This window comes from Rhinolophus ferrumequinum, chromosome 6, assembly GCF_004115265.2.
Source record: "Rhinolophus ferrumequinum isolate MPI-CBG mRhiFer1 chromosome 6, mRhiFer1_v1.p, whole genome shotgun sequence".
Classification (NCBI taxonomy): domain Eukaryota; kingdom Metazoa; phylum Chordata; class Mammalia; order Chiroptera; family Rhinolophidae; genus Rhinolophus; species Rhinolophus ferrumequinum.
The window spans coordinates 82371014-82397353 of record NC_046289.1 but is presented as its reverse complement, the minus strand read 5'-3'; the positions used below and the strand labels follow the sequence as shown (position 1 = coordinate 82397353).

Sequence of the window (26340 nt, the reverse complement as noted above, 5' to 3'; positions counted from 1 at the left end):
CCCGTGACGTGCTGAGTTGGCCGGCTGCCGGGCTGGACCTCAGCCTTTCCCCGCCTGGGGCCGCCGCGGCACCATTGGTGGCTCCGCGTCTCCAAAAGGGACCCTCTGACTCTTCGCTGGGCCAGTACAGTGCTGGGTCGTGGAGCTTCGCACAACTCCCGCTGGTCGCTGACCGGGATCCCTCCTCCCCAGAGTTGCGAGCAACTTTACCCTCTTCCTGGCGCTGCAGTGGCTCGCGGACCTTGGCCACCGCAGGTAGCTGAACCCGGACGACGCTCCCCGCGCCTCGGCTGCGCGCGCGCGTAGGTCGCTCTCTCTCTGGGTGCACGCTGGGGGTCCCCGAGCTGGGCTCTGCGGGCGAGATGCCCCTGGGACACATCATGAGGCTGGATCTGGAGAAAATTGCCCTGGAATACATCGTGCCCTGTCTGCACGAGGTCGGCTTCTGTTACCTGGACAACTTCTTGGGCGAGGTGGTGGGCGACTGCGTCCTGGAGCGCGTCAAGCAGCTGCACAGCAACGGAGTGCTGCGGGACGGCCAGCTGGCGGGGCCGCGCGCTGGCGTTTCCAAGCGGCACCTGCGGGGCGACCAGATCACGTGGATCGGGGGCAACGAGGAGGGTTGCGAGGCCATCAGCTTCCTCCTGTCTCTTATCGACAGGCTGGTCCTGTACTGCGGGAGCCGTCTGGGCAAATACTACGTCAAGGAGAGGTCCAAGGTAGGACGCGTGCGGGCGCCCCGCCGCTACTGCAGACGGGGGGGACCTTGGGACCGGGGGCATTCGGAGTCCGTTGTCTGTCGCCTTCGCAGGGCTACAAGCCAACTTTAGTTTTTAACCAAGAAGCAAGAAAGAAGTCAGTTTGTCCTCCCCACCCCCCGTAAAAATCCATGCTGAGGGACTCAGGTGTATAATTATAGTGGCCTTCTGTTAACTTTGAAATAAGGCTCTGGTGGGTGGTACAAGTCGGAAAAGCTATGGCTTTTTGGTCTGATTTTAGGAATTGGGGTTCTCAAAGGTCCAAACGAGGGACAGGTTATTAGAAACGTTGTGTTTGATCTGAGACACACGTGAACTCATCTTAAATGTCTGCTTTAAAGTCACCTCATGCCCTTTACTGATTTCAGAGGGGCTTCCTACCAAAGCACTCAAAGAAGCTGGAGACAGTTGTGATTTTGCAGTGTGGCATTTGGTTTGTGGAGTTTGGCAAGTGTGGGAAGAGTTTGCCCTGTGAAAGGGTAAAGCTCCTCTTCATTTTTGAGTGCTGCCCTTGGCTTGTTGAACCCGGGACACTTCCATCATCTACTTGATTGTGAAAATTCTCTCCTGGTGCCGAGCCTACACCACCAACTTCCCTTTCTTAATGCAGTTGATGGGGAATCCACTTAAAACAACCAGTTAAGCAATCCAAAGAGTAATCAATTACCTCTGGAAAGAAACCGTATTTTTGTTCACATAGACACATTTTGACTTGCTGGGCGTAAGTTAGCTTGGAAACATTTACAGGTAGATTGGCAGAAATATGGCAAAGTGTAGGACCATGATATTGGTGCACGTAGATTTCTTTGGGGTAGTCTAGATCCTCACTTTCTTTTACAGATGATCCAGCCAGTTTTCCAGTGGCAGTTCTGAGAATGATTTGCATTTCTTTTACTGTGGACTGGTCAAGGGGTATTCAGAACTGTAGAAAACTTGAACACAGTGAGGCAAAACGTACTAGTGTGAGAAGGAGGGTGAACTTTCTTCTGTGTACCATATATGTAACATTTCTGAAGTTAAGATTGATCCTGTAGTACAACATACCATTGTTGTCTCATTTGTCCCATAAGCTGAGAGGAGCACTCTTAATATAGGGCAAGGGGTTAAGACTGGAAATGTGTAGAAATGAAGGGGTTGGAGTGGGCAAATGGAATAAAGGCAAAATGGATTGTTGTACATCTTTCAAGCTAGGAGGACATGAATAGAATATCTGAAAGCATCATTATTAAATGGACACAAAAAGTAAGTCTTAGAAGAGCACGCTTTCTAACTTTTACTTTGATGTGGGGAAAATTCAGCGTTAGCTGGACTCAGTCGAAGATGGACATTAAAGTGTTTCTTTTCTCTTCCTCCATCATTTTGGTGATGGATTAGAATGCTGTTTGTCTTGATTGGTCTCGTTTTTTTTTTGCATCTTGCCTGTCTCTGGGGCGGGGTGGGGGAGGGGAATGGCTCGCCTCAGTATTGCAGATGTACTGTGGTAGCTTCAACCTGAAAAAGCAGATGGCTTCTTAACAGTTTTTTAAACTTTCTTTTAAACTTAGGTGTTAGGAATTTCCTCCACCAGCATTCTGGGAACAGAATTTGTTCTGAGGAAGATCAGAATTAATTGGTAGAAAGAGGTCACTAACATATTTGAACGTATTTATTTAGCTTTGACTATGAACAGTAGTAAGGTTTTAGGCTAGAATTTAACTCCACAAATTGAATGAAAAGCACTGTGTATGTCTGGATAAGGAAAAAAGATCTATAGATATTTTTCAATTATGGATTATCTTCTAGGTAGAACAAATAACTTTTCAGCTAATCCTTTCAGTTAACAGAAGGTGACTGTGAATGGAAAACAGAAAATTCATCTTTTGTCCACTGAAGAGACATCTGTCCATACCAAGATTTCTAGCTCTCCTTTGGTTCTTTTGGCACAAAACTCTTCATTCCTGCTGTTTGGAAAAATCACCTCTAGATTGGGATATTCCTTGGCCAATTAGAACCAAATGCAAACCAGGCTTGAGCAAACAATTATTATAGTAAAAAACTTAAAAAAGTTTGATTTGCTCGTATCCAGAAGTCTCTTTAGTAATGCCTTGTGACCTTGGATCTCTTGTTTGAAGTTTATTATGAAAGCATTGCCGACACACATTCCATTTCTACATGATTTATGTTAGTTTCACCTTAATTTAACCTTCTTATTTACTTCTCTTCCTTCGGCTGAGTGCTTTATTCTGTTCTGCTTCCCAGAATAGTGATATAGACCCAGTGTCCTGCTGCATCCCTCAAGTGGATTTTCAGCAAAAGCTGAATTTTTAAAAGGCAAAATATGTATGTTGATTTTAAAAAATCTATTTGTAACATTTTATTTTGAAAAATTTCAAACATATGTAAATGTAGAGAGGCTAGTATAATGATTATTTCAACAATTGCCTATACAGTTATTTATTTTAGACCAACTGTTTTAAAGGTACCTTAACTTTCTTGGGGTTATGCTTATTAATGTATTGATCCTCATTCAGTAGTTTTCTCCTGGATTTTAAAAGGCCATTGAATAATGTAATAAAACCCTTTATCAATGAAGCAATAGCAAAGGCATTGGGAATAAAATACAAATATATACTAGAATTGAAATTGAAACTGTGGAAGAGTATGGAAAGAAATAATAAAGGTTTCCCCCTTCTTGCCCCAAAACTTATTGCTGGTCAGAATTTATCTGCCTTCACTGTTGGAGAAAAGTCCTAGGGTGCTGAAGACTCTCTGGGAAGTGGCTTCTTATAATGTAGTACAGCAGTATGGCGCCCCCTAACTTCAAGCATGATCACTGCTTTCAGACTATCAAAAGATTTCTTATCTGTTACTCTCTTTTGGAGAATTTAGACCATCTCCAAGATAAATATTGGTTATAATTTGCTCCTTTTGCTTTGGCTGCCTAGATCTTGAAAATGGCTGTTTTCCAGAGAACGCGTAATTTATAGAACCAGAAGTCCTTCTGCTTGAAGCATCTTACTGATAGGCTCACTAGTTAGTATCTCTAATAATAATAACTACCTTTTAATGAGCAGTTTGCTCTGTCTGGCACTGTGCTAATGAGCACTTTACAAATACGACCTGTCTGACTTAGTCTTCAGAACTACAATCTTTAGCAAACTGAGTGATGAAATGGTTTGCCCAAAGTCACAAAGTCAGTGGTAAGAGATAGTTTATCATAAAGTTTAGGGGCTTAGGTTGGGGGTTACTAACCTGTGGTCTCAGGTAAGTTGCTCAATTTTCACCGAGTGTTAAAATGAGGGATAATAATACCATAAAGCTTTTCAGGGGAAAGAGCATGAAATAAAATGATGTACTTAAAATTCTTAGCGGAATTCTGAGCTTTCATCTATGTTACAAGACTGTAAAAAGTTTGGGATTCTAACCCAGTTCTGACCGACTCCAGAGTTTGTGTTCTTGACTATGATGCTCTTCCTTTTCATCCTTTCATTTTTCAGCAAATGCTCCTCAGTGTGGGGTACTGTGCAGGGGTTGGGAATACAAAGGTGAACAGGCATAATCCCTGCCTCATGGGGCTGACATTCACTTTTGAATTGTAGGATCGTCTAGTTCACACTTGATTAATTCTCAAGCCTAAAAAAGAAAAAAGACAAAACCCAGACAATGAAGTGGGTCAATTAAGTACATTTGAAGAAGAAAATGGCGTGCTGTGCTAATGTTTTCCTACTGTTATTGGCAGGAAAAGTGTTTATTAAAAAGGTTGGTTGTTAGGATCCCTGACTGGAGTAGTTCTGGAAGATGGGGTTATGGGGCTTGTATTGTGAACAGACAGATCAGTCTTCCCTTTAAAACAATGCAGAGACATGATGAAACAGCAATAAGTTATGAATAAAAGAAAATATGTTGCAAAGTGGTGGGCTTGTTCCTTTGCTGTTTAGCAATAACAGTTTTGGTGCAGCCTTCTCATGTGATGTTAGAACTATCCGTTACACAGTGGGGTATTTCACGGTTGCAAACCACTTTAAGCAAAAAGGAGATCATAGTTTTTGAAAATCAGGATCTCTCTTAGGATCCAGGTGCAGGGAACGCAGTCATGGTTCACAGAAGACAGGAGCTGTGAACTAGGAACCAGAAAGTCCTTAACATCCAGGACAGCTGGTGTGTTAGTTTTTTCCCTCTGGCGCTTTATGGCCTCCATCTTTGCTTCTCTGCTGGTGCCCTTAATTTCTTCCCCTCTCTACTTTCCATCCAGTTTTTGCTGCTTTTCCGTGCACATGGCTCAAAGTGGCTGCCCCACAGCCTCAGTTTGAGATAAATAGGCACTTGACCAACATTCTAGAATCCCTGTTTTCATTCCCTAGGAGAAAGTATGATGGTCTTGCCTTGCCTCAGGGGACCCATCCGCCTTGGTTGCAGGTGGTAGTGGAGCAAGTAGAATCATGTGTCGCAAATACGGTTGCCAGAGCCCATGAGAAGTGCAGTACTTAGAGCATGGGGTTTGGGGACTAGACATTGTCAGCAATTAAAATCTTAAAAATCTATCTGTCACTGAGGTATTTTAGGGGGAGGAGGCACTGGAACATCTCTCTGTAAGGATGTGAGGGATTCCTATAAAAGGTTTTGTGTTAAAAATAACTTAGCTCTTGGAGGAAGGAAATTAATCCAAGGAAATAATATACAGAATACAGCCTCCGTGACAATGAAGCAAGTTTCTCCACTGGGTGGTTTTCATAGTGTTCCTTATCTATTTTGTTGAATGACACTTGGGAACAAAGAAAAGAAGATTGGTGTGTGTGTATGTGTGTGTGAGTATGTGTATGTGAGTGTGTAAACTTTATCATTTCTTTTGTTCAATTTTGGGCCACTGGCCACTCCACTACAACTTTATCTTTTTGCAGTGAAGTGGGAAATCAGGGAGGTATTAATTTAATTTATTCATTGACAAATCATTAAATGTTGTGACTGGGGGAAAGGAGGTGGAATGTGATTATAAAACCACCTCAAGAAGCTGAAAGTTGAGTGGTATGAAATAGTTGCCACCAACTTTGCTTTCTCTTTTTCTGGTTAAACAGTCTACTTTTCCATTGATTAGTCATTTGTTTCTCTTCTTTGGGCTTTCTCCAATTTCTCTATTTATTTAAAATTAAGTGACCAAAATAAGTGACCAAACTACATAGGACTTTAATGATGCAAGTTTTTAGAGCTAAGAGGTATCAGAAATCACATCTATCCAATCCCTTAATCATTCAGCAGTTTTTATGTTTGGAGAGATGAGGTTTTGCGCAGGCCCTTGAGAAAGGATTGGGGTGAGTCTTGGGCCTAAGCACAGGTGCTTTAATAGAGAGGGGCTAGCCTAGCTGGGGTTACCCCATAAGTCAGGTAGACTGGGAGACAGGGTTGGTAGGTTAATTCAGCTGTATCAGCATTTTATTTGGGAATTTCAAATAGAATTCTAACTTAAAACACCCTTCGGTGGAATTATGCAGCCTACCTGTGCATTCGACTTTTGGGTGTCATGAATTATTTCCCTTTCTGGCCTCTCTCAGCCCAGTGCACATTGGTACATTCTTTCCTGATTCCTGATTCTGGCTAGAAAAATTTCAAATTCGGTAAAGAACAAGCAGCCATGCATGTTTCAACTCCTTTCTGAAAACATACCACTTATGGAAGACTTCTCAGGTGAAGCTTAAAGGTAGGGGTGGAGTTTTATCAAATCATGAGCAGAGCACCTCTGAGAAGCAGCTCCAAGCACCCCTGCATCTTGCATTTCATTATGAAGATCCGAGGGCACCTCGCCTACGGGCTGTGGGCTGCCGTTGCTCAGTTTGGCAAGACCTCTGCTTTTGACTCACTTTTGTGGCCTCAGGTAAATTAAGTGACATTCTGACCTGTGCGTATTGAATACTAAGGAGCAGCGTGCAGGTTAGCAGTATGGAGAAGGTTATTAATTCTTTGTTAATTATTACAGCAACAGATTTGATCATTCCTTTGTAGGAGCACCTGGTCGCTGTTAAGCAATATTGCACCAAGAAATGGGTGTCATTTTTCTCTAGTGTTTGTCAAATGCACATGTTGTTCTGACAGTAATGACAGTTCAGATGTATTCTGCTGGGCAACTGCCAGGGGTGCCCAATGGGTAGCTGAATCCAGAGGCACTGAAATTGTAAATGCGACAGACAAATCATTTTATGATGCCAGACTAAGGAATTTGGCTTTGGCAGATTGCCAGGAGCCGTTGATTTGGCTCAGATTCAGAGCTATGTGTCTGTTTGCCAAGCGAGATTAGTTAGCTTGGTTCATTATACATAGAATTTGTACCTTGTTCCCCTTGATGATTTAAATCTTAAACCAGTATGGCACTTACCTTAATTTTATATCTTCTTTTGATACTGGGATTTGTGGATGAGTTCCTGTTTTTGTTTTTCAGTGAGCTGGTAGTGACTGTTATATTATCCACCCCATGCGCCAGCCCTCTCCCAGCCTTACAGACACACTGGGTTGCAATTGTATAATGCAGGCTTTCAGATCTCTTGTTGGATTGATACCGTACCTACGTACTGAATATCCTCCGTGTTCAGTACAATGTTAATACCTCTTTATTAAGTCAAGCCAATTTTTGATTCTTTAGGAGATACAATGATCAACGTTTCTCAATTTCTGGAGTGAATGTACCTATCTCATTAAATATTGTTTTTCCTTCCAAAATGGGGCTAACATATTATCATCATGTAAAATTAATTCTAAAATACAAAGAATCAAAGAATATGACAGAAGTCGTGATTATTTGCCAGTGGGAAGAAGACAAAATGAAAAACTCAGTTCCAGGTGTCAGTGACATCTATTTTTGGTTCTCTAGGGGAACTTGAAATATTCAGGATAATACTACTCTTCTATTTGAGTATTGGTTGGAAGTAGTAAAGATATACTGTTTACAACAGTCTGAACATCTTTGGACCTTGCTCTGTGTTCTCCAGACACATAGAACAAAGAATCTGTTTGTGCCCCTCCCTGCGTTTCCCCTCCTATTTCAACTCATCTAGCTAGTCCAACCTGAGGGACTGTTACTCAGAAATCTCAATACTCCACACAAAATTGACAGTGAGTCTTTTTTTTGGGAGAGCTTCTTTCCTATTCATATTGTTTTGTAGGTTAATTTGAGTGATTGGAGCAGGTAAACAAAACCTTTTTAAAACACAACATAGTGAAGATTCCAAGCAGGAACATGCAATATTGTCGGTCGAAATTTGGCTGATTTTATGTTTTTGCTTTTTTGTTTGTTTGTTTGTTTGTTTTTAAGGTTCACTGTGGAACCTCAAGTTTTGTCTTTATGTATGTGTGTGTGTGTAAACTAAATTTTGTTTTGCTTTCATAGTAGAAACCCTTGAGAAGGTATTTCTCTCTTTTCTTTCTTTTTTCTTTGTTTTTTTTTTTTTGTTTTTAAGGAAAGTATTTCAAAGAGACTTAGTTTAACCACAAACCACCTGCCTTTTGTTCTTGTTCACCCTGTAATCCATTTTAATGTACTTTGCCAGAGTGTAAGTCATCCAAAACCCAACTCGAATTGTGCAGTCTCCATGCTTAAAAAACAAAAACAAAAAACAAACTATGCTCTCTCACTATTGTCTACTGTGCATGCTGTGTGCACTTTCTTAGTGTGCCGTTTAAGACCCTCCACTTCTGACCCCATCTGACCCCAGTGACTTTTCTACACTTAATCTCTTGCTCACTGCCTTCTTTCCCTCCCAATCCCTGAAATGGTAGAAACTGATTTGCCAAGCTAAGCTCCCCCAATACTCAGCTCCCCCATTGTCTCCCACTCTTCGGAATCCATATTAGTGCCTTCTGTGTGAAGTTTCCTCTTCTGCTTCCTACAACTCTGTGGGTAGCTCAGTGCAGGCCACCCCAGTACATTTATTTCTTTGGCTGCTTACCCTGCCCCGCATTTACTTCTAAATTCCTTGAAGGCAGAGATTATTAAGCTTAATATATACTTTTAGTGCCTCAAACAGTCCTTTACAATTCATAGGTGCTTGTTGACTTAATTTCATCTTCAAAAGGAACTTTGATTTCAAAGGATGTCAGGGTATTAAAAAAAAAAAGGTTTTGCAGTGTGGTCCCTAATTCAATCTCAACATGTTTAAATATTTTATTATATTAACATGCTATGAGGCACCTTCTCAAAGGAGAGACTTTGACTTTGTAAGGATTTTCTCCCTCAGTTTTGGAATTCTGTGCTTCACCCTAGAAAGTCACACCTGGATTCTGGCAGCTCATACAAGTATAGGTCTGGCTCAGAGAAGCAAGAGAAGCCCCTGGAATATGAGGCTGGAGTCCCGGCTTCTGGTCTAGATCAGCCCCTGGCGAGTGGCTTCTCACGACCTCCATTTCCACTTCTTTAGGAACGCGTTCAATTTTTTTTTTTTAACTGAATTTAGTCAGCACCAACTTACTACTAGGCACTAGGACGGGCATTTTATGTTTTCTTTCGTCTTACTGTGATCTTGGGCAAGTCAGTTCTCTGAGCCTGACTTTTGTCACAACATGGATACAATACTAAATACCTATCTCCAGGATTATAAGGAATTAAATGAAAATTGCCGCTAAATTTTTCCTCTGGGAGGGCAAATAGGTCCTTTCAGTGCTTCTCACTGGATTCCGGAAGAGAGCTGGCTCTCCCAACAGTCACACCCCAGCCCTGACATGACAGTAATCCTTAGCAGTGCTAGAGTTACAGTTGGAATGTTTTCCTGCCAGCTTTAGGAATCGCACTGCCAAGCCTGTGCCAGAAGCTGCCCCAGGAATTCCTCTCGCGTCCTGTTCTACCCACCGCCTCCTGTTCCCCAAATTAATAGTGCACCTGACTCATTTCCTTTTACATTTTATCAGTTAGGGTGAAGCTTTGCCCCCAATCTCTTGGCTGTGCCACAAAATAGCCGTGGTTCTCAAAGTGTGGTTTTCAGCATCACTTGGAAACTTGCTGTAAATGTGTATGCGTGGGCTTCTCCCCAAACCCAAAGTGAATCAGAAGCTCAGAAGCCCTCCAGATGATTCTCATCCATGCTAACATTTGAGAACCACTGAGTAAAATTAATAAGAGGAGGCTAAATGGGGATGGTGCTACATCTACTTACAGTTTCTCTATTACAGAGAAAAATCAGACTTTAGTCAATTAATCAGCTTATTCATTCCTAAAACTAAAACATTCATGTGTTTTTAATTCCTTTGGGATATTTCTGAGAAAAACCTTCCACACATTAACATGTTAAGTACACACACACGCGCACGCACGTCCACATATATACACACACACACAATTTTTCTATTATTGGTACCAATAAAATTAATTTTCCAGAACCAGAATGGGAGTGGGATTTGGAACTGATTCTCTCCTATCGTGTTGAATGGAGGGGAGCAATCTTTGTTAATGAATGTAGAATATTGCTCCCCTGTGTGTCTCTAACAGTCCTGCCAGGAGTGTGAGCTGAAGGCATCAGAAGAACAAGAACAAATCATAGTGATTTTGGATGAGCACAAACTGGAAGATAGTGCCTTGTGAGCAGATGATTCTCTGTATTGAGCATCTATTATGTGCTAACTGTGAACATCACACAGAAGCCTGAGGTGCTTCCTGGTCCTCTGGGGTAAGATGGCAGCCTTAGGGAGGCCCGAAAAAGGCTGAAGTGTGGGGGCTCTTTCTCTGGAAAAGCTGACAGACGAATCCACCTTGATGGGACTCTAAGGTCTGACTAGGTAGAGGTGGGAGAGTAACTACCACTTACCTTTTCCTACTTTTGCTTGGAGGGCTTTGATTTCCCAGCTACGGGTTTGAGCCTGTATTTGGTAAGCCAGGAGAATCACCTGAGAATCCTTTGTTGTATTATCATGAAGTTGAAGAAAGACAATTTCAGTCACGGTCACTCGGGAAATAATAGCACCTGTTTTGAGTTACCAATTTTTTTCCCTGATATGTATTTTAGAAGCAGCTTTTAGTGATGGAAACACCATGCTTAGGTCTATAATGTCCCGGAAGTTACTTTTTACGTCTGACTCTGTTTCTATGTTTGTAAAATGGGGCTTATATCTATCTTGGAGGAACATGGGAGCAATTAAATTAACCATTTCTGCCCCCTAGACTCAGTGCCAAAACACCTTTATTTCTAGTCCCCTTGCTGCTCGCCAAAATAGTTTATACATTTCTCTCAGAAGAGCTTTTTACTTTCTACCCCTCTAAGAGGTCTTCTGGAGCTCACCCCTCCTGTAAACCACAGGGGGTCTGTATCCATTGTATTCTAATTAATGTAATTCTAGAAAGTTTGGTATGTCGTAGTAGAGAGTTAAGATGTCTCCCTAACAAACTGTACCTGAGAGGAAAATTTATCTCATCCCTTGTTTTCCAAAGGGAAATACATTTTGTATGTCCTTAAATTTTTTTTCTTAACTGGTCATTTATCTTCTGACTTTGAAATAAGTCTGAAAACCTTGGCTGATGTTGACCTGAGCAGATAAAGTCCTGGAGAGGCTGCTTTACTTCCATAGAATGCCATGGAGGAAGAGCAGTCTAGGGGTAAGACTTGGGCTGACTGTTGACCAGTTGCATATGGACCCTGCAGGGGATATAGAGAATATATAGTGGGATTGAGTTTTTAGTTCACAGACTCAATTCCAAGCATATTCATTTTTCATATTTTTGTTATTTTGTTTTTTTGCATTTTGTGATTTTCTGTCATTATGGAAAGGGTGATAAGCAAGGGTGAGAGGGAGTCAAATACTTCAAGTAGAACTGAAGATCTTAGTTCCCTCAAAAATGGAATGAATTAGATAAGCTGTCCTGGTAGAGCCTAACTTGATGATTAAAGCCAGACTGACACGGTTTGAAAAGGCAAGTTAACTCACCTCCGTGTGCCTCAGCTTCCTCATCTGTAAAATGGAGGTAGTAATGGTTCCTGCCTCATTGATTATAGTGAGCATTGAATGAGGTAATATTTGTGAAGCACATGCGCCAGTATCAGGCATGTAGTAAGCACTATACACGTATGTTCAGTGAATAAATGTGCCTACTGAATTTCATTAATTTTCATTCTAACTGATTGGCTGTGTGTCATTTCTTTCATTCAGCAGATATATTTTTCCAAGTGCCAAAATGCAAGTGTAAATATAAGATCTGGTTTCCTAGAAAGCTCTTTATTTTTTGCAGCAGTTGCACTGTCCCAAGTTAATACTTTTAAAATTCATTGGGAATTGCAGGTAAAGTGTTTTCCTGGTTTCTCTTAAAGATATTGCTTCCAGGCATTTTTCATTATATGGTTTGATGGGTAACTATATATTTTTTTGTACATTACCCATTAATAAAATCTTGTCTTGCTAATTGTGTTTAAGTTATCGTGGATTCCCTAAAGTATTTTGCGATTCATTACAGATGAGAATTTAAAGACAGCCATACTCTGACAATCAATCCTACAGCCCCAAGCATTTTTTTTTTCCCCCTGTTAACCTTGGAGCCTTTAGAGAGCTACAGGTAAAGTTTTATTTTCCTGATAAGGCTGTTTCTCACATCAAAGGAAGTTAAATATTGCGACTCCCTACTCCCATGTAGCTTTAAGAATTACTCATGCATTTGTTTTTCTCTATGTGTAAGATAACTTGTAGGTCCCTGTGATAACTTCCAGGGTTAATGACTTCTGAGAACGTGAGCCGTGTGACTCACGGCCGATGACTGCTGCTCACCTTCCCCCCATAACCAGGAAATTAAATGAGATACGTGCAGAGCACCACCCTAAAGTGCCACCTGGCAACGTGAGTCCCCAGGAAATGGTAGCTACTATTACGCTTTGGGGAAAAGTATCAGAATGGATGTGGTTAAATAAATACCTCTCTTGATGTCCTTAACGTTGAGGCTGACTGACTTTTCCGCATTTCATAATTGCAAGGAAGCCCTTACTCAAACACTTCTCTGGTGACTGAGGCAGTGACGAGGGAGGGCTCAACTGTGCGGGTTCCCTCCGCGGTCTGCCTGGCGGTGTGCTTGGGTGTGGGCCAACTGCCACCCTCACGCAGAGCACGTAGCCCTGTCACTCAGCCGTCACCCCGCTGGCCAAGAGCCAGGCTGCTCGCAAGCGCTGCCTTCCCAGACCCAAGCGGTCTGTATTGATATGTCGATGTTCCCCAGCCTGTTTACTGTGCTTACTGGCTGGGCTCTGGTTGAATCCCCTCCAAGGAGGGGAATTAACCACAATTGAGAAGGAATGACAATAGTCTCTTAAATTCCTGGCCTCTGAGAGTTTCAGAGGCTTCTTGGCGAACGCTTTGCACAGTTAACCATCATCTTGTAAAGATGCCTTGTGAATACTGTACTGTAGGAATTTAATTTAAGTGACAACAGTGGTTCTCACAAGATGCCCTTGAAGATTACATACCTCTGAACAAGGCAGATGAGGAAAGGCTAAAGCAGTAATTCTAGTTTGCTTTCCTCGTCCTCTGTGTTTAAAGTTACTTGCCCTTGAAGAGGGTTTTTGGAGTTCTCTCACTCCTTGTCACAGCCAAATGGAAAATAATGGAAAATGACATTTTGGCTTCATTCATCTTTAGATTTGTTGTTGTTGTTGTTGTTTTAAAGAGCACAACTTGCAAAGATCATGCCTCTTCCAGTTTTTCTCTCACTCCAGCCTTTCCTATGGTGAGCCCGCATACAGCAGTTTGAATACTTAAATATATCTTTTTTAATTTTTTGTTTTCTTTTAAGATAGGAAAACTTCAATCTCAGAGCTGCTGCTAAGCACATGTAGTGCCTTTGTTCCACTTATTAGCAGCCTCCCCCAGATGAACTACCAAATGGGGCCCCTTCCTCAGCAGGTGCCTTTATGAATATAGGACAAAAAGTATACCATCCCACGCTGTCCTGCTCACAGGCCACATTAAATGTGTTAAAATATGTGCCGAACACAAACCACCCAGCAAAATGACCCCAGGAGTGTAGCCTTTAGCACCTCCACCCACAGCTGACTAGAAACATTGGCAACTTTGTCACCTAGGCTCTTGTCACCAGAATATAAATTAGACCCATTTCTGGCCTGAAAACTTCAGCTATCGCAGTCTGCCCTATGATGAGCTGCTTGGCTGTTTTTCCAAGCTAAAGAAGGTGTATGGTCTTGCGTATTTCTTCTCAACTCTTTCCACATCTAGTTCTCTATGTAGTTAGTGCCTTATGGTGGCGAGGGGAAGGGTCCTAGGTCCTTGTTGCTCTGTCCAGAGTGGAGGAACTTGACAGGAGGGAGGTGTGGTAGAGGCCTGTGGAATGTGGATGGCACTGAAGGGTGAGTCTGTGCCTTTGGATGGGATACATCTGAGCCTGGTGAAGAGAGCTGGGGACGGTGCCCATGTACAGCTCAGGAGCTCACGCAGGGCAACTAGACTTCTTAGGAGGCCTCAGACAGTGCTCTCAAAATACAGTGTGATGTACTTTTTGTGGCCATTATTTAAAAATGGGGATAAAACCATTCAGGAGAGTTTACATACAAGTCCAGTTTGGTTGTCTGCTATTCTTCTAAAATCTGAAGATTTTGTAATACTGGGCCCTCACTGCGAAGGACGGCAAATTCTCTGGTGTAGGTCGCATAGCTCACACTCCAGAGTTCTGACACATGTATACCTGTTTGGCTTCAGTCATTTGTTACAAACGCCAAAAGCTATTTGAGTTTTCCAGCCCTGGATTTGAAGCTACAGAGTATTTCAGTAGAATCGGATCCCTGAAGGGGAGACATTCTGAAGCCTCAGCTGAGGGCAACACAAACATGCATATCATCAGCTTTAAAAATAGCTAACATTAAGCAGCATAGCGTGTGCCAGGGGCCTTGCGTTAAATCTTTTACATGGAACATCTCCTCTTAGCCTCATAAACCCATTTTACAGATGAGAAAACTGAGGTGCAAAGAGCTTAAGTACAGATTATTTTGTTCTTAGGTTGCATTTTATTCAATGTACGCTCTGCTCAAAACCATTCATAATTCAAAACAAGTGAAGTCAGATTGATTAATATTTCAATTTGCTGAGTTAAACTTTTCGTAAAATGCCACTTTACTATAACTTGTTCAAGATCAAGTCATACTAGTGAATCTGACTCCAAAGTCGTGAGTGATGCGAAATGTATTTCTATAAAAATCTGTGTCGTTGACTGTTACTAGAGAAGTGGTGAGTATACCTAGAGGCTGGAGTGGGGCCAGTATACCCCCTTCCACCTGTGGGTCTTAAATGATCATTTCTGAATGGGCAGCGGAGGTTGCCGACGCCAATTTTTTGAAGTGGTTTATATGCACAATCAAGCTGTGGTTGGTTTCAGCCAAGAGCACTCTGTTTAGGCATTGGAATGGAAATCCCAGATTTTCACTTTTCAACTTTACCTTTGGGATTGATGAGATACGTTTTTTTTTTTAATGAAGTCAGCTTCCCAATAACTCCAATAGAACCACTGTTTTCTTTTCCACTTGTAGCATTTGGGAGGCAGATTCTGTTACTTGGATTTGCCTGTTAAAGTTCGATATATCTGTGTACATCTTCAAAGAATACATACACATTTCCTGCCTGAATGTGGCTGCCTCGGTGTCTAGAGCACATCTCTTTGGTCTAGAGCCAGCCTGGGAATCTGGGAGGGGTTCATCCCTCTGTTCATTTTCCTTCAACTACAGAGCTATGGAAAGGACTCTAGGGTGGTGGGAGGGGATCCGTGGTGGGGTCAGAGGAAGGAATGGTGAATGCATAAGGGGACAGGTGGATTTATCTGCACATTCAACAATAGAACTGGCAGACTATATTGTATGGGCTTTTTGTACATCACAGTAACATTTCCGATATTAATCCAGTCAGGACGTTTTGGCAAACAAAAAGTCTATAATAAATGAGACATCTTCCTGATCTGTGTCAGTGTCATTGCTTGGCATAGTTGTCACATGATAATTAAAGTACTCTGACCCTCTTCTTGTTCTGAAGCAGTCTCCTTCTTTATATGGTCATTGACCCGATGAGTTTCCGGGGTTTGTTTCTGCCCCATGCACAAGTTGGCACGAATATGAGTGACTAGTTATTGACGGTGATCCTTGTTTCTGAGTGCATGCTTGGCAACCTGGGTTTAGACTGTGCCAAAGACCAGCAAATAGTTGGGATTGTGCCCAAGCCAAGACCCATCTCCTATGGCTTTTGTACAGAGAACACTGATAAAATTGACTGTATGTAGTTTTAAAAGGCCCACTGAGGCTGACGATGATTTCCTTCCATTGTTTCAAACCTGATGCTGTGGCTTCAGGAACCAGGAGAGAGGGTGAAGATTCACTCTGGCTGGAGAAATTCTCTCTGTTCCTTTCCCTTAAGCAGTCAGATACTTTGCTGACACTTAAGAGGTTTTATCCAAATAGTAAATCCCTTGGAATGTGCTAGCTCTTTCTCTGTGGATGTTTTATAGATGCAGCAATTCGTAAAGGATGTACTTTGGTGAGTTTGTATCTATTTTTTAAAAATATTTTAGTCTAAGCTGAGGCAGATACATACTTCATAATACCCTGAAGAACTCTCTTTGTCACTTTTTCTGGGGTTGATGCTTGGATCGAGCCTCATATCTTCTCGGGCTGTCAGAGGCCATGTAATGCAAGCCCCTCTTTATAGGAAAGAGAGTGAGCCTGGGATCACATGATTAGTTGCAGCCTGAACTAGATGGCAGGTATCCAGACCACTGACCTTTTCTTCAGAGTTGAGCTGTTTGAGAATAAAAGTTTATGTAGCATTATGTAGCTTTTTCTTTTCAGGGCTTCACAGTGGGGAGAGGCTGAGATGGTAGGGAATCCAGCCTATAACTATAATTATTTGTGGCTTAAAGGACTCATTATTGGCTCAGTGCTGGCTCTTACAATCCTAACAGCTGCGTCCAGGGATGGGTAATTCCCTAGTCGTTATAGGTAACTTCATTTATCTCTTCTTCCCCAGCTAGGCTCATCATTTCTGTCTGTTACCAGTCACCCTTCCCCAAGACATTTTTTTGCTTGGTGGTACCATCATTTGTTAAATCTTGATTGCAATAGCCTCAAAATTCTACCTTCTGAAAGATGTTCAAGCTGACAGCCTAAATTTAGCTCTACGATGACATTGCATTGACATTTTAGATGTTCAAAGGCAGGGTGTGGGGACTTCTAGCTGCCTGGGGACATAAAGTTTGATAGATATGGTGATGGAAGCTTCAGGATCATTGTAAATCCAAGTTACCATTCAGCCTTCTTATTGTTCTAGAGGTACTTTTTTTTTTTTTTTTTAATGAAGTCAATATACAATCTGTGTGAAGCCTTTAAAGTTACATGCCTAGTTCGTGTCTTCATGCTACCACTGGGAGTGACTTGGCACCCATGGTACTGAAACTCATTCATTGAGCTACACTAGTGCATTAGTTTGGGCCTCTACCAGACTGATCACTTTACCAATGAAACAACCCTGCCATTCTTAAGGGAAAATACTTATTGGATTTTTGCTACAAGTATACTTGAAAAATAGGTTTTTAAAATGATAGAAATCTTTATTGATCTAGGTAGAATGTAAACTTACTCTTTAGAGGAACGAGTCATTCACTAATTCATTCATTTATTTATATCTGAGTTTAAACAGACACCTTCTGTGTGTTAGGTACTGTTCTGGGCACTAAAAATGCTTCAGTGACCAAAACAGGAAAAATATCCCTTTCCTCATCTTACGTTGCCAATTCTATTCAGTATCTTCCCTGCATATATCTCATCCCTATAAAAATATTTTCAAATTATGGCAGTGAAAAGAACTAGCTTTTTGCACTTGGCCTGTGTTTTTCTACTCCTTGCTATAATTTCTCCATGGAACAGTTAGGGGTTTGTTACCCTCTTATAATAATAATAATTCTCAATCGTAATTTTCAGTAGGAATTTTAGTATGGTTTTCTGCTTTCTTTCTCCACCTGGTTGACACAGGTAGCACTTGGACAAAGGAAGAGAACTTCAGGTTATCATCCGATGTGACTATTTTGGATAAGAAGAAGATAAGCATTGAGATACATACTGTGCTTCCCCGAAAATAAGAGCCAGACAATCTGCTCCAATGTGTCTTTTGGAGCAAAAATTAATATAAGACCCGGTCTTATTTTACTATAAGACCGGGTCTTATATAATACAATATAAGACCGGGTCTTATTTTACTATAATATAAGATCGGGTCTCATATTAATTTTGGCTTCAAAAGACGCATTAGAGCTGATTGTCCAGCTAGGTCTTATTTTTGGGGAAACACGGTATTGAGATATGTCTGCAGCTTTTTCTATGAACCAGACCTGACTGTGTCATCTATATGAACAAACTTCCCATTGATCCTTCCCTCTTCCTTTTTTCCTAAGCATTTTATTGAGCAAGCCTGACCGTTTCTTCCTTGGTAATTGGTTCCTGCCTCTTTGTAAATGCAAGTATCTTGACCCTTGTTCAAAGACAGCAGGTGATTTGGTGATTCAGGAATACTTGTTAAAGAGGCCTTATCCCTAAACTTTATACCTAGTGTTCTGATTTTGTGGGTCTAGGATGGGAACCCAGAGCTTGCTTTTTCAAAAAGGAGGATTAAAGAAACAAGGTAGCTGGGTTTCTGTCTAAAATGTTCTACAACTGTGGGAATATTGTTGAACGACTGTTTCCTAGATTGAGTCATAGGTGTGACTTGGCCGTTAAATCTTATATGCTGAAGAGTCCAAATTTATGTACTGTACATGCAATGAAGAAGCCAGCAGCCACCTCTCAATGTCACATAGTACCCAAAGATACTGTGTTACTCAGCTGTTCCCCAGTGGGAGAAGATTGTCTCAGCTTTGTTAACCAACTTTCTTGGGATTTCTCCATAGGCAATGGTGGCTTGCTACCCAGGAAATGGAACAGGTTACGTTCGACATGTAGACAACCCCAACGGTGACGGCCGCTGTATCACCTGCATCTACTATCTGAACAAAAATTGGGATTCCAAGGTACTTTGGAATAATGGGTATAGAGTGTGGGGTTGGAAATGAGAGGAAAAGAGTTCAGATGACTTCGAGGAGAGTTGGAGTTCATATTTTCCTCCTCTCCCCCATGGTATTAGTACCAAAGTTGATGAGATGAAAATAATGGGTATGAAGTTAATTTGATGGGGGCAAGGTAGGGTCATTATTAGGATATGGGAGGAGTGGTTGACGAAGAGAAGGTAATTAATTATTTTAGGACTAAGGATCAACTTTTTTAGTCTAATCCAGTGCCGATAGGACTCTCCATGCAGAATAAGAAATATACTTTTCCTTTCCAGCAGCAACATTGAGAGAATCCCACAAAAATAGAACTGTAGGATATAAAACCATCCCCAAGCAAGGTTTCCCACACAGTCCTCTCTCGGGGTGATACATTTCATTGGTGGCTGCTTGCCACAGCTTACTATGGTTTGTGAATGTCAAAGGCTTTCTGGCTTATTTTTATATTTCTGAACATATATATAGATAGAGATATGAAGTCTGGTTCCACGCTTACAAACATTTGTCTGGAATTTGTGTGCTTTCCGAAAGTTAAGGATGATTTAGGAGTCTGAGAAGTCAGAGAACTTTTCAAGCTTATTTGGCTTCTGAACCTTCTACATGTCCATTTCCTGTTCATTAGCGTGGATGCCGGCTGTCATAAAGCTTGGATATTTTATCTGGGGTCAGAAAAACTCAACCTGGGAAAGCAGTGAATCAGTGGCAAAGCTATCTCTTCTCTCTATTTGGAAACATGACTAGGATATATCCCTTAGTTCTCCTTCAAAATCTAGAAAGGTGGTGTTATAGGTAAGAGAGTAACATTGTCAGGTCATTGACAATAAACTTTAAAATGGAAACTCATTCAACAAGTATTTGAGTGCCATGGGGACGCATTAATGTGTGAAGACTGACTTCTACCCTGCTATGGGTTTTCTAGCAGGACAGATTGGGCATACATGTAAAATGAAAAAGTCATTCAAGGAAGGGAGTGGTATATGTCATAAAAGATACAGATCAGGCAGCCTGAGAGTTCAGGGAAATGGAGTATGTCACTTCCAACTAACAAGGTCACCTGGGAGCTAGGGGAGTTCAGAAGAAAGCTGTACATGCTAATCAAAGGGGAAGTTAGGTGGGATAATTATCTTAGCAAGCTGTTCATGTTAGATTGAGCCATGTGAAATTGCTGGGGTTTTTGTGTAGGTCAAAAACCAGTTAAATATGGGCAATTCTGTATGATTCCACCTAATAGGACTCCATTTTGTATCCATGGGTTTCATGATTATGGGGTGGGAAGGCTTCGTGTGGATGAAGTGAATAAGGAGCTATTTCTAGCCCAGTCTGAAATAAAGATTAATATAAAGGATGACGCTGAAGTAAACAATTGCGAGCAATATATACTTGGAGTGGAGGTTGGAAGATGGCTTTGTTTTCAGACAAGTCTGAAATGTCATTGTGAATTAACTATGTGTGAGGCCGGGAAATAATCTCCCTTCTTTGTGGCCCTTAGCTACACGGTGGGGTCCTGCGGATATTTCCAGAAGGGAAATCATTTGTAGCAGATGTGGAGCCCATTTTCGACAGACTCTTGTTCTTCTGGTCAGATCGCAGGAACCCACATGAAGTCCAGCCTTCCTATGCGACCAGGTAATAGCCAAGGCCACAATTCCTCTTGAGAAGCTTCTTGTACAAACCCCCGTTCCCAGAGAATTCTCTAAACTTGTGTCCGGTGCATATGAGGGAGCAACCACACCCCAAAGCTGATAGCAAACCTGTTTGGAGTCAAAAATTAAAGGGGAAGCTTTGCATTCTTTAGTATGTAACACCTAATGTCATTTTGAACTATTAGCACATTGTTTTCCATTAGGTGAGCATATTGGATTCCCAATTTGGCAGAGTGATTGTCTCTTCTCTCCGTTTGTCTGCATTCCTCCTTTAAAAAAAAACCTACTGTTGAACTAATACTAGAGAATGTTGGCTACCCCATATCAGGAATTCTATCTGGTTAATTCTGGATGAGTTTATGCGTGGCCACTTGCAAGCAGAGAAAGAACCTTGAGAAAAGTAAGAGGAATTGGTTCTGACTTCTATTCCTGTTTACCTTTTCCTTAGCATAAAATTGGCCTGGGCTCCCTGTACTGATCATATTCCAACAATTGGATTTTTAAAAATCCTTTCTTTAGATCACGCATGGGAAGATTTTCAGAGTAACTGAACCACTTAGTGTTGTTTAGTATTAATCTGGAAACTCTTCATATAATCTTAATTTCAGATTCTGCCTCTCATTAGCCTTTGTTTTATGGCCAAAGCTGTAAACCAGGCAGTACTAGAGTGCTGTGGAGTGCAGCTTGAATTGGGAATAGCAGTTGGGGGCAGGGGGTAAGAACTTGGGTAGGAGGATAATGACTAAACCTTAACACGCCTAATTAAATTAAAATCATGTGTGTAAAGTGCTTAAGATTTATAAGTGTCCCCATCCAGATATCACAGATCTGAACCCCACACAGAGTTGCATATTAAATGTCACATTGGAATGTGCCCTAGGTGATCAGGTAACTAATTCTACCACCAAAGCCTGCTTGTGGCTTGTTTAATGGGGTTCAATGATTGAATGGGGTTCAAATTCTGTCATTTGTGCCAGAATTCCCTTGTTATTCCCTAGTCCCATGATGACCAGTCATCGGAAATAAAACAAACGTTGATGGGAAGCCCTTGAAAAAAAATTAAGTGCTATAGAAATTCTAGTAGCTAATAATAATTATAAAATGAAACTTTTCAGAAACTCAGGCATGAAACGATTTTTGTTCAGTCTAGCCCATAGATGGGATAAAGCAAATTAATGAGAATTCAGTAGAAAGCTTGAGGGCATCATTATTCCCTTGCATCTTTGCCTCCGTGTCCAAAACTAAAGAAAGAAAACCAAGAGTTTTTTTAAGTGTCTTGTCATTTACGTTTTTCTTCGGAGCTTCACTCAGATGTCACCTCCTCTGACTGTGTTCTCCCCACCAACTTGGGTCTGTCAGTCTTAGTAGAATAATTCCCTTCCAGTCCTTTCCATGTCGGTCATCTTGGCCTGTTATATTATTTGTTAAATCTCCCCAGCTAGAGCAGGAGCTCCTTGAGGAAGAAGAGGCAGATGTAGTCACGTGCTCACTTGAATTCTCACTGCCCACTGTTATGCCTGGTGCATAGTTGGAATTCCTTGCATGTTTTATTACATTTAAATAGAGTTGAAACCAGAGAAGTTTATTTTAAATTAAAATTGGGATGGACTTCTAATAATAGGGAAAACTTTAAATGTTGGCTTTACAAAGGACTCTGAAGTGAGATTTGTAGTTAAGTATTTCTTATTTTTTGGTAGTATTTTTAAAAACCTCTTTTCTTATATCTGCTTATCTTTTACAGATACGCTATGACTGTTTGGTACTTTGATGCTGATGAAAGGGCAGAAGCCAAAAAGAAATTCCGGAATTTAACTAGTATGTGTTTGATAATTTTCTGTGACTTTTGGTCAAGTCAATCCATGACTTTCATTCAAGATTTTTATATGTCTTCTAACCTATTCTGTTCATTCTTAGTTGTGGCTTAGCTTCATATATAATGACATCTTGATGGGCTTAATCCTGAAACCCTGGCCTTAGCTGTGCTGGAAAAAGCAGAAAAAATGCAAAGGACATCGTTTGTGAATGTCCACTAATTGCATGACGGTTTATAATAGATGGGAAATTGGTAACTTTTGATCATTAATGTTCACCCATCAAACATAACATTAAATTTTGCCCATGATTTTGGCACATTGCAAAGGAAATACAGTGGAACCCAGCTATAACCGTTAATTTATTATATTGGTGTGGGACTGTTACTCTCAATATAAAAACTGGGCTCATGTCATAGAAAGTGAATGTGACTTAACATTATTACTGTTTCCTCCAACCAGTATTAGGCAGTATTTCCCAAAATAATGTTGCCCTGAAATACAAGTCCTGCTCATCCTGCCAAAGTGGTTTGTGAAAATTCTTGGCCCCTAAAATGGGGGAAAGGTTACATACTATGTCTCTCTCTCGAAGGGTCACAAGTGCTCACAGTGCTTGATTGATTGGCATATCAATCAAGAAAAATCAGTCCAAGAAATCCTGCAGTAAAGACATACGTAACATTGTCTAATTCATGCATGACTCATTTGGACTCTATACCTAGCAAATACCTACGAAAACACATATTGCTAAGCCCTAGTGGGAGGCACGCTGCTCAGGTTTGCTCTGTAAGGTGGGAAATATTTACTGGAGGCTTTTGGGATGACAGTTGTGGCATTAAATTCATCAGATCTGGCTCCTTACCCATTTCATTTTATTTTCTGTCCCCAACCCAGGGAAAACAGAATCTGCCCTCACTGAAGACTGACAGAGTGTGCTCTGAAATCTGCTGGCCTCATTCAGTTTAGCAACGGTTCCTGAATCCTAAGAGTTGATACCCAAAGAAAAAGAAGGCCTCTTCAGTGATTCTGTGATGAGAAAACCCCCCTACGGCTTACATCATTCACAACCCTGTCTTGCGAGTGGTACTTTTTGTTTTCTTGCCAAGACTGCGTCCACCTTCAGACACTCTCTTTGCCAGATGAACTCATTTGCTAACTCCAAAAATACCTGCAGACGACCTCGCTGGCCAGCGATTTAGCTGATAGATTTAGTAACACTGTCTACCAAAATGAGAGTCCGGAAACATGGGTGAGGGAATGAATCTTACTTGCACTTTATGTACACTTCCTGATTTGAAAGGAGGAGGTTTGCAAAGACAAAAAAAGAAAAAAAAAGATGATAGATGCCATAGAGAGGTGTCATTGAAGCCTTAACAGTAAGAAACAGAAATCTGTGTCATCTGAACAATTTCCAGATGTTCTTAATCCAGGGCTGTTGGGGTTTCTGGAGAGTTATCACAACCTAATAACATTATTACCTCTAGAAAGGGCTGCTGTCATTATCATCAATTTATAAGTGTCCTGAGAGTAGACACTCCTTTTTCCTGGTCCTGCAACCTGGACCTTCTGCCTCCGCCCCATTTTGCTGAAAATATGACCTTCTGATCAAAGATGACAACACCATTTATTTTCTATTTTTTCACTTCTTACTTGGAGAACCTAATTCCTCAGAGGCAAAAACTAAACGTTAATTGTTTTAGCTGCTTTGTTGAAATGGACTTTGAATTTATATCAAAGGGGAAAAAAAAATCTACCTGGTAGTTTAGTCAGCAACCTCTGATAATGGTGTCGAAAGACCTGGGTCTTCCGACATACGACAAATGTGTGCATCTTGAACAGTCTGAGAGTGGAGGTGGAGTTGGAAATGTGGGCATTCTCATTTTTCAGTTTTCCTTTTTAATGAGCTCACCCTTCTTCTTCAGCAAAATAAGAAAAATAACAAAAAATAGGGTGCTGTATTTTAAAAAGGAAGTGGAAATAAAACAAAAAAATGCTGAAAAGCTGTTTGAGTTCTTTCCCATTTTCTCCCCTAAGTTGCCTTTTTCAACAGACTTGCCTGTCCAGATCCAGTGTGGCCAGAATCACGGAGTTGGCTATAATTCTGGAGGGTCCTATCACTGCAGAAGCACAGAATCTGCTGCCTCAAGAACTCTATCGAGTGCCTATTTTATGAATGTTACTCTTCCTGGTTTTCAGTTCCATTTTCATAGTTTTAAAATCCTTTTAATTTCCTGCTTGAACATCAGAGCCAGAAATATTTTGTCATTTACTGATATATAGACGTTCTAAGAAAGAAGCTTATTTTTTCTTCTCCTGGTTTTAGCAAATTTTGAAATAAAATGTGTCTTCAGTCTCATAACTGCTCTCTTTTTCCCATAGTACTTATCAACTTCTAACTTACTATGTAATTATTTATTATGTTTATTATCTTGTATACTTCCTCTAGAGTGTAAGCACAAAGAAGACAGGGATTTTTGTATGTTTTTAATCAATGGAATGTATCTCCAGCACCTAAAATAGTGCCTGGCACACAGTAAAGGCTCAGTAAATACGTATTGAATAAACTCACTCTGCTACCTTAGCATTTCAATGGTTTGATTAATTTCCTTCATCTCAGGCCAGAAGGGTTCACTAGAATTTTTGCACACACATCTTGCATTGTTGATTTATAAATTTAGGCTAATAGTTTTTGAAAGCTTTGATCATTGTGTCATTTCATATTTGTTTACCTGTTTGAACAGGTCATTGACCACTATAAATACGAAAACTGAACAAAGAAGAATTCTGCTTTTCGGTATACTGGGACTACAGGAGTAACTCATATGAACAGCTTCAAATGGGATAGATAGAGTACATTCCTCCTTTGGAACAATTTTGAAAAAAAACTTCATTAAGAGAAAAAGAAAGAAGGTTGTTTATTAGGAATTTTATATTCTATAAAATTGTAACTAAGTTTTTTTCCATGATTACTAGTGTCATGAGAATGACTAACAATATTCTGAAGGAATATCCTGTTGTTCCAAGAATATGTTTTGTATCTTTCATTTTCAGTCAATATTTTGATTTGCCAAAAGATCGGACATCGTAGACCTTGCTTATTTCTTCCAGACAAAGGTCCTATAAAATAGTAAACTCTATATCAAATCAACTTTTTTTAAAAACAAATTTTATTGGGGGACAGTGTGTTTTTCCAGGACCCATCAGCTCCATGTCAAGTTGTTTTCAGTCTAGTTGTCGGGGACATAGCTCAGCTCCAAATCAAGTCGTTTTTCAATCCGATGGCGCAGCTCACTGGCCCATGTGGGAATCGAACCGGCGACCTTGGTGTTATGAGCACTGCGCTCCAACCACTGAGCTATCCGGCTGCCCCTCAAATCAGCTTAATGCATGGATTTTTTTCAGGGCTGAATTTAAGTCCTGGAAGATTAACCTGGAAAATACAACCCTAATAGTGTCTGCTATTTCGCTTCTCTCTTTGACAGCCCACTTAAGGAAGGTCTTAGCCTGGCTGAAGCTATATTATTTGGCAAATAATCTGATCAATTTCCTTTATATTCCTGGCAATGAAATAATAAGAACCTAACTCAGTGTTACGTCACCTATATAGTACAGAGTCCTTGGCAGGAGATTAAGTTTTGAACCAAAGATCCAATTTCATGGAAATAAAAAGTCTTACCTAAGTGCATTAAATAGATCTTTGGTAGAGTAGTTAATACCAATTAAATGTGAGGCTGTCTGAATCACGAATTATCCATTCAGATATGATTTTGTTTTTCCTTTGTTAAATAACGCAGGTTTTTTAGAGGCTGGGTCATCCTAATTTCTTTGGCCGTTCAGTCTTGAAATTTCCTGTGTTTTAGAAAGCACTGATGGGAAGTGCCGTGCTGGGTCAGCAGTTTGTATAAAATAGGAGTTTGGACATGTCAGATACTTTTATATTTGATAACCATGAGGATAAGCACAAGGGATGTTCTTGGTAAAGTTATTTCAAATGAAAGTAATACAAAATTACTTAGCTTCAGTCTTGACTCTTGAATGGCATGACAAGAATACTGATGAGCAAGACGGTGAGACTTGTCAAAACAGAGTAGAAATAATTTTCAAAATGAAGCTGG

The 26340-nt window shown here is 40.8% G+C and overlaps 1 protein-coding gene across 1 annotated transcript; it reads left to right on the top strand.

The window, feature by feature from the left end:
• On the top strand, positions 1 to 24806 carry EGLN3 (egl-9 family hypoxia inducible factor 3). The gene is made up of 5 exons (XM_033109365.1): positions 1 to 719; positions 18616 to 18735; positions 20261 to 20397; positions 22156 to 22229; positions 23120 to 24806. The coding sequence occupies exons 1-5, from the start codon at positions 363 to 365 to the stop codon at positions 23149 to 23151; spliced, it is 720 nt and encodes a 239-aa protein (XP_032965256.1). The 5' UTR covers positions 1 to 362; the 3' UTR covers positions 23152 to 24806.
• The last annotated feature ends 1534 nt before the right edge of the window (positions 24807 to 26340 follow it).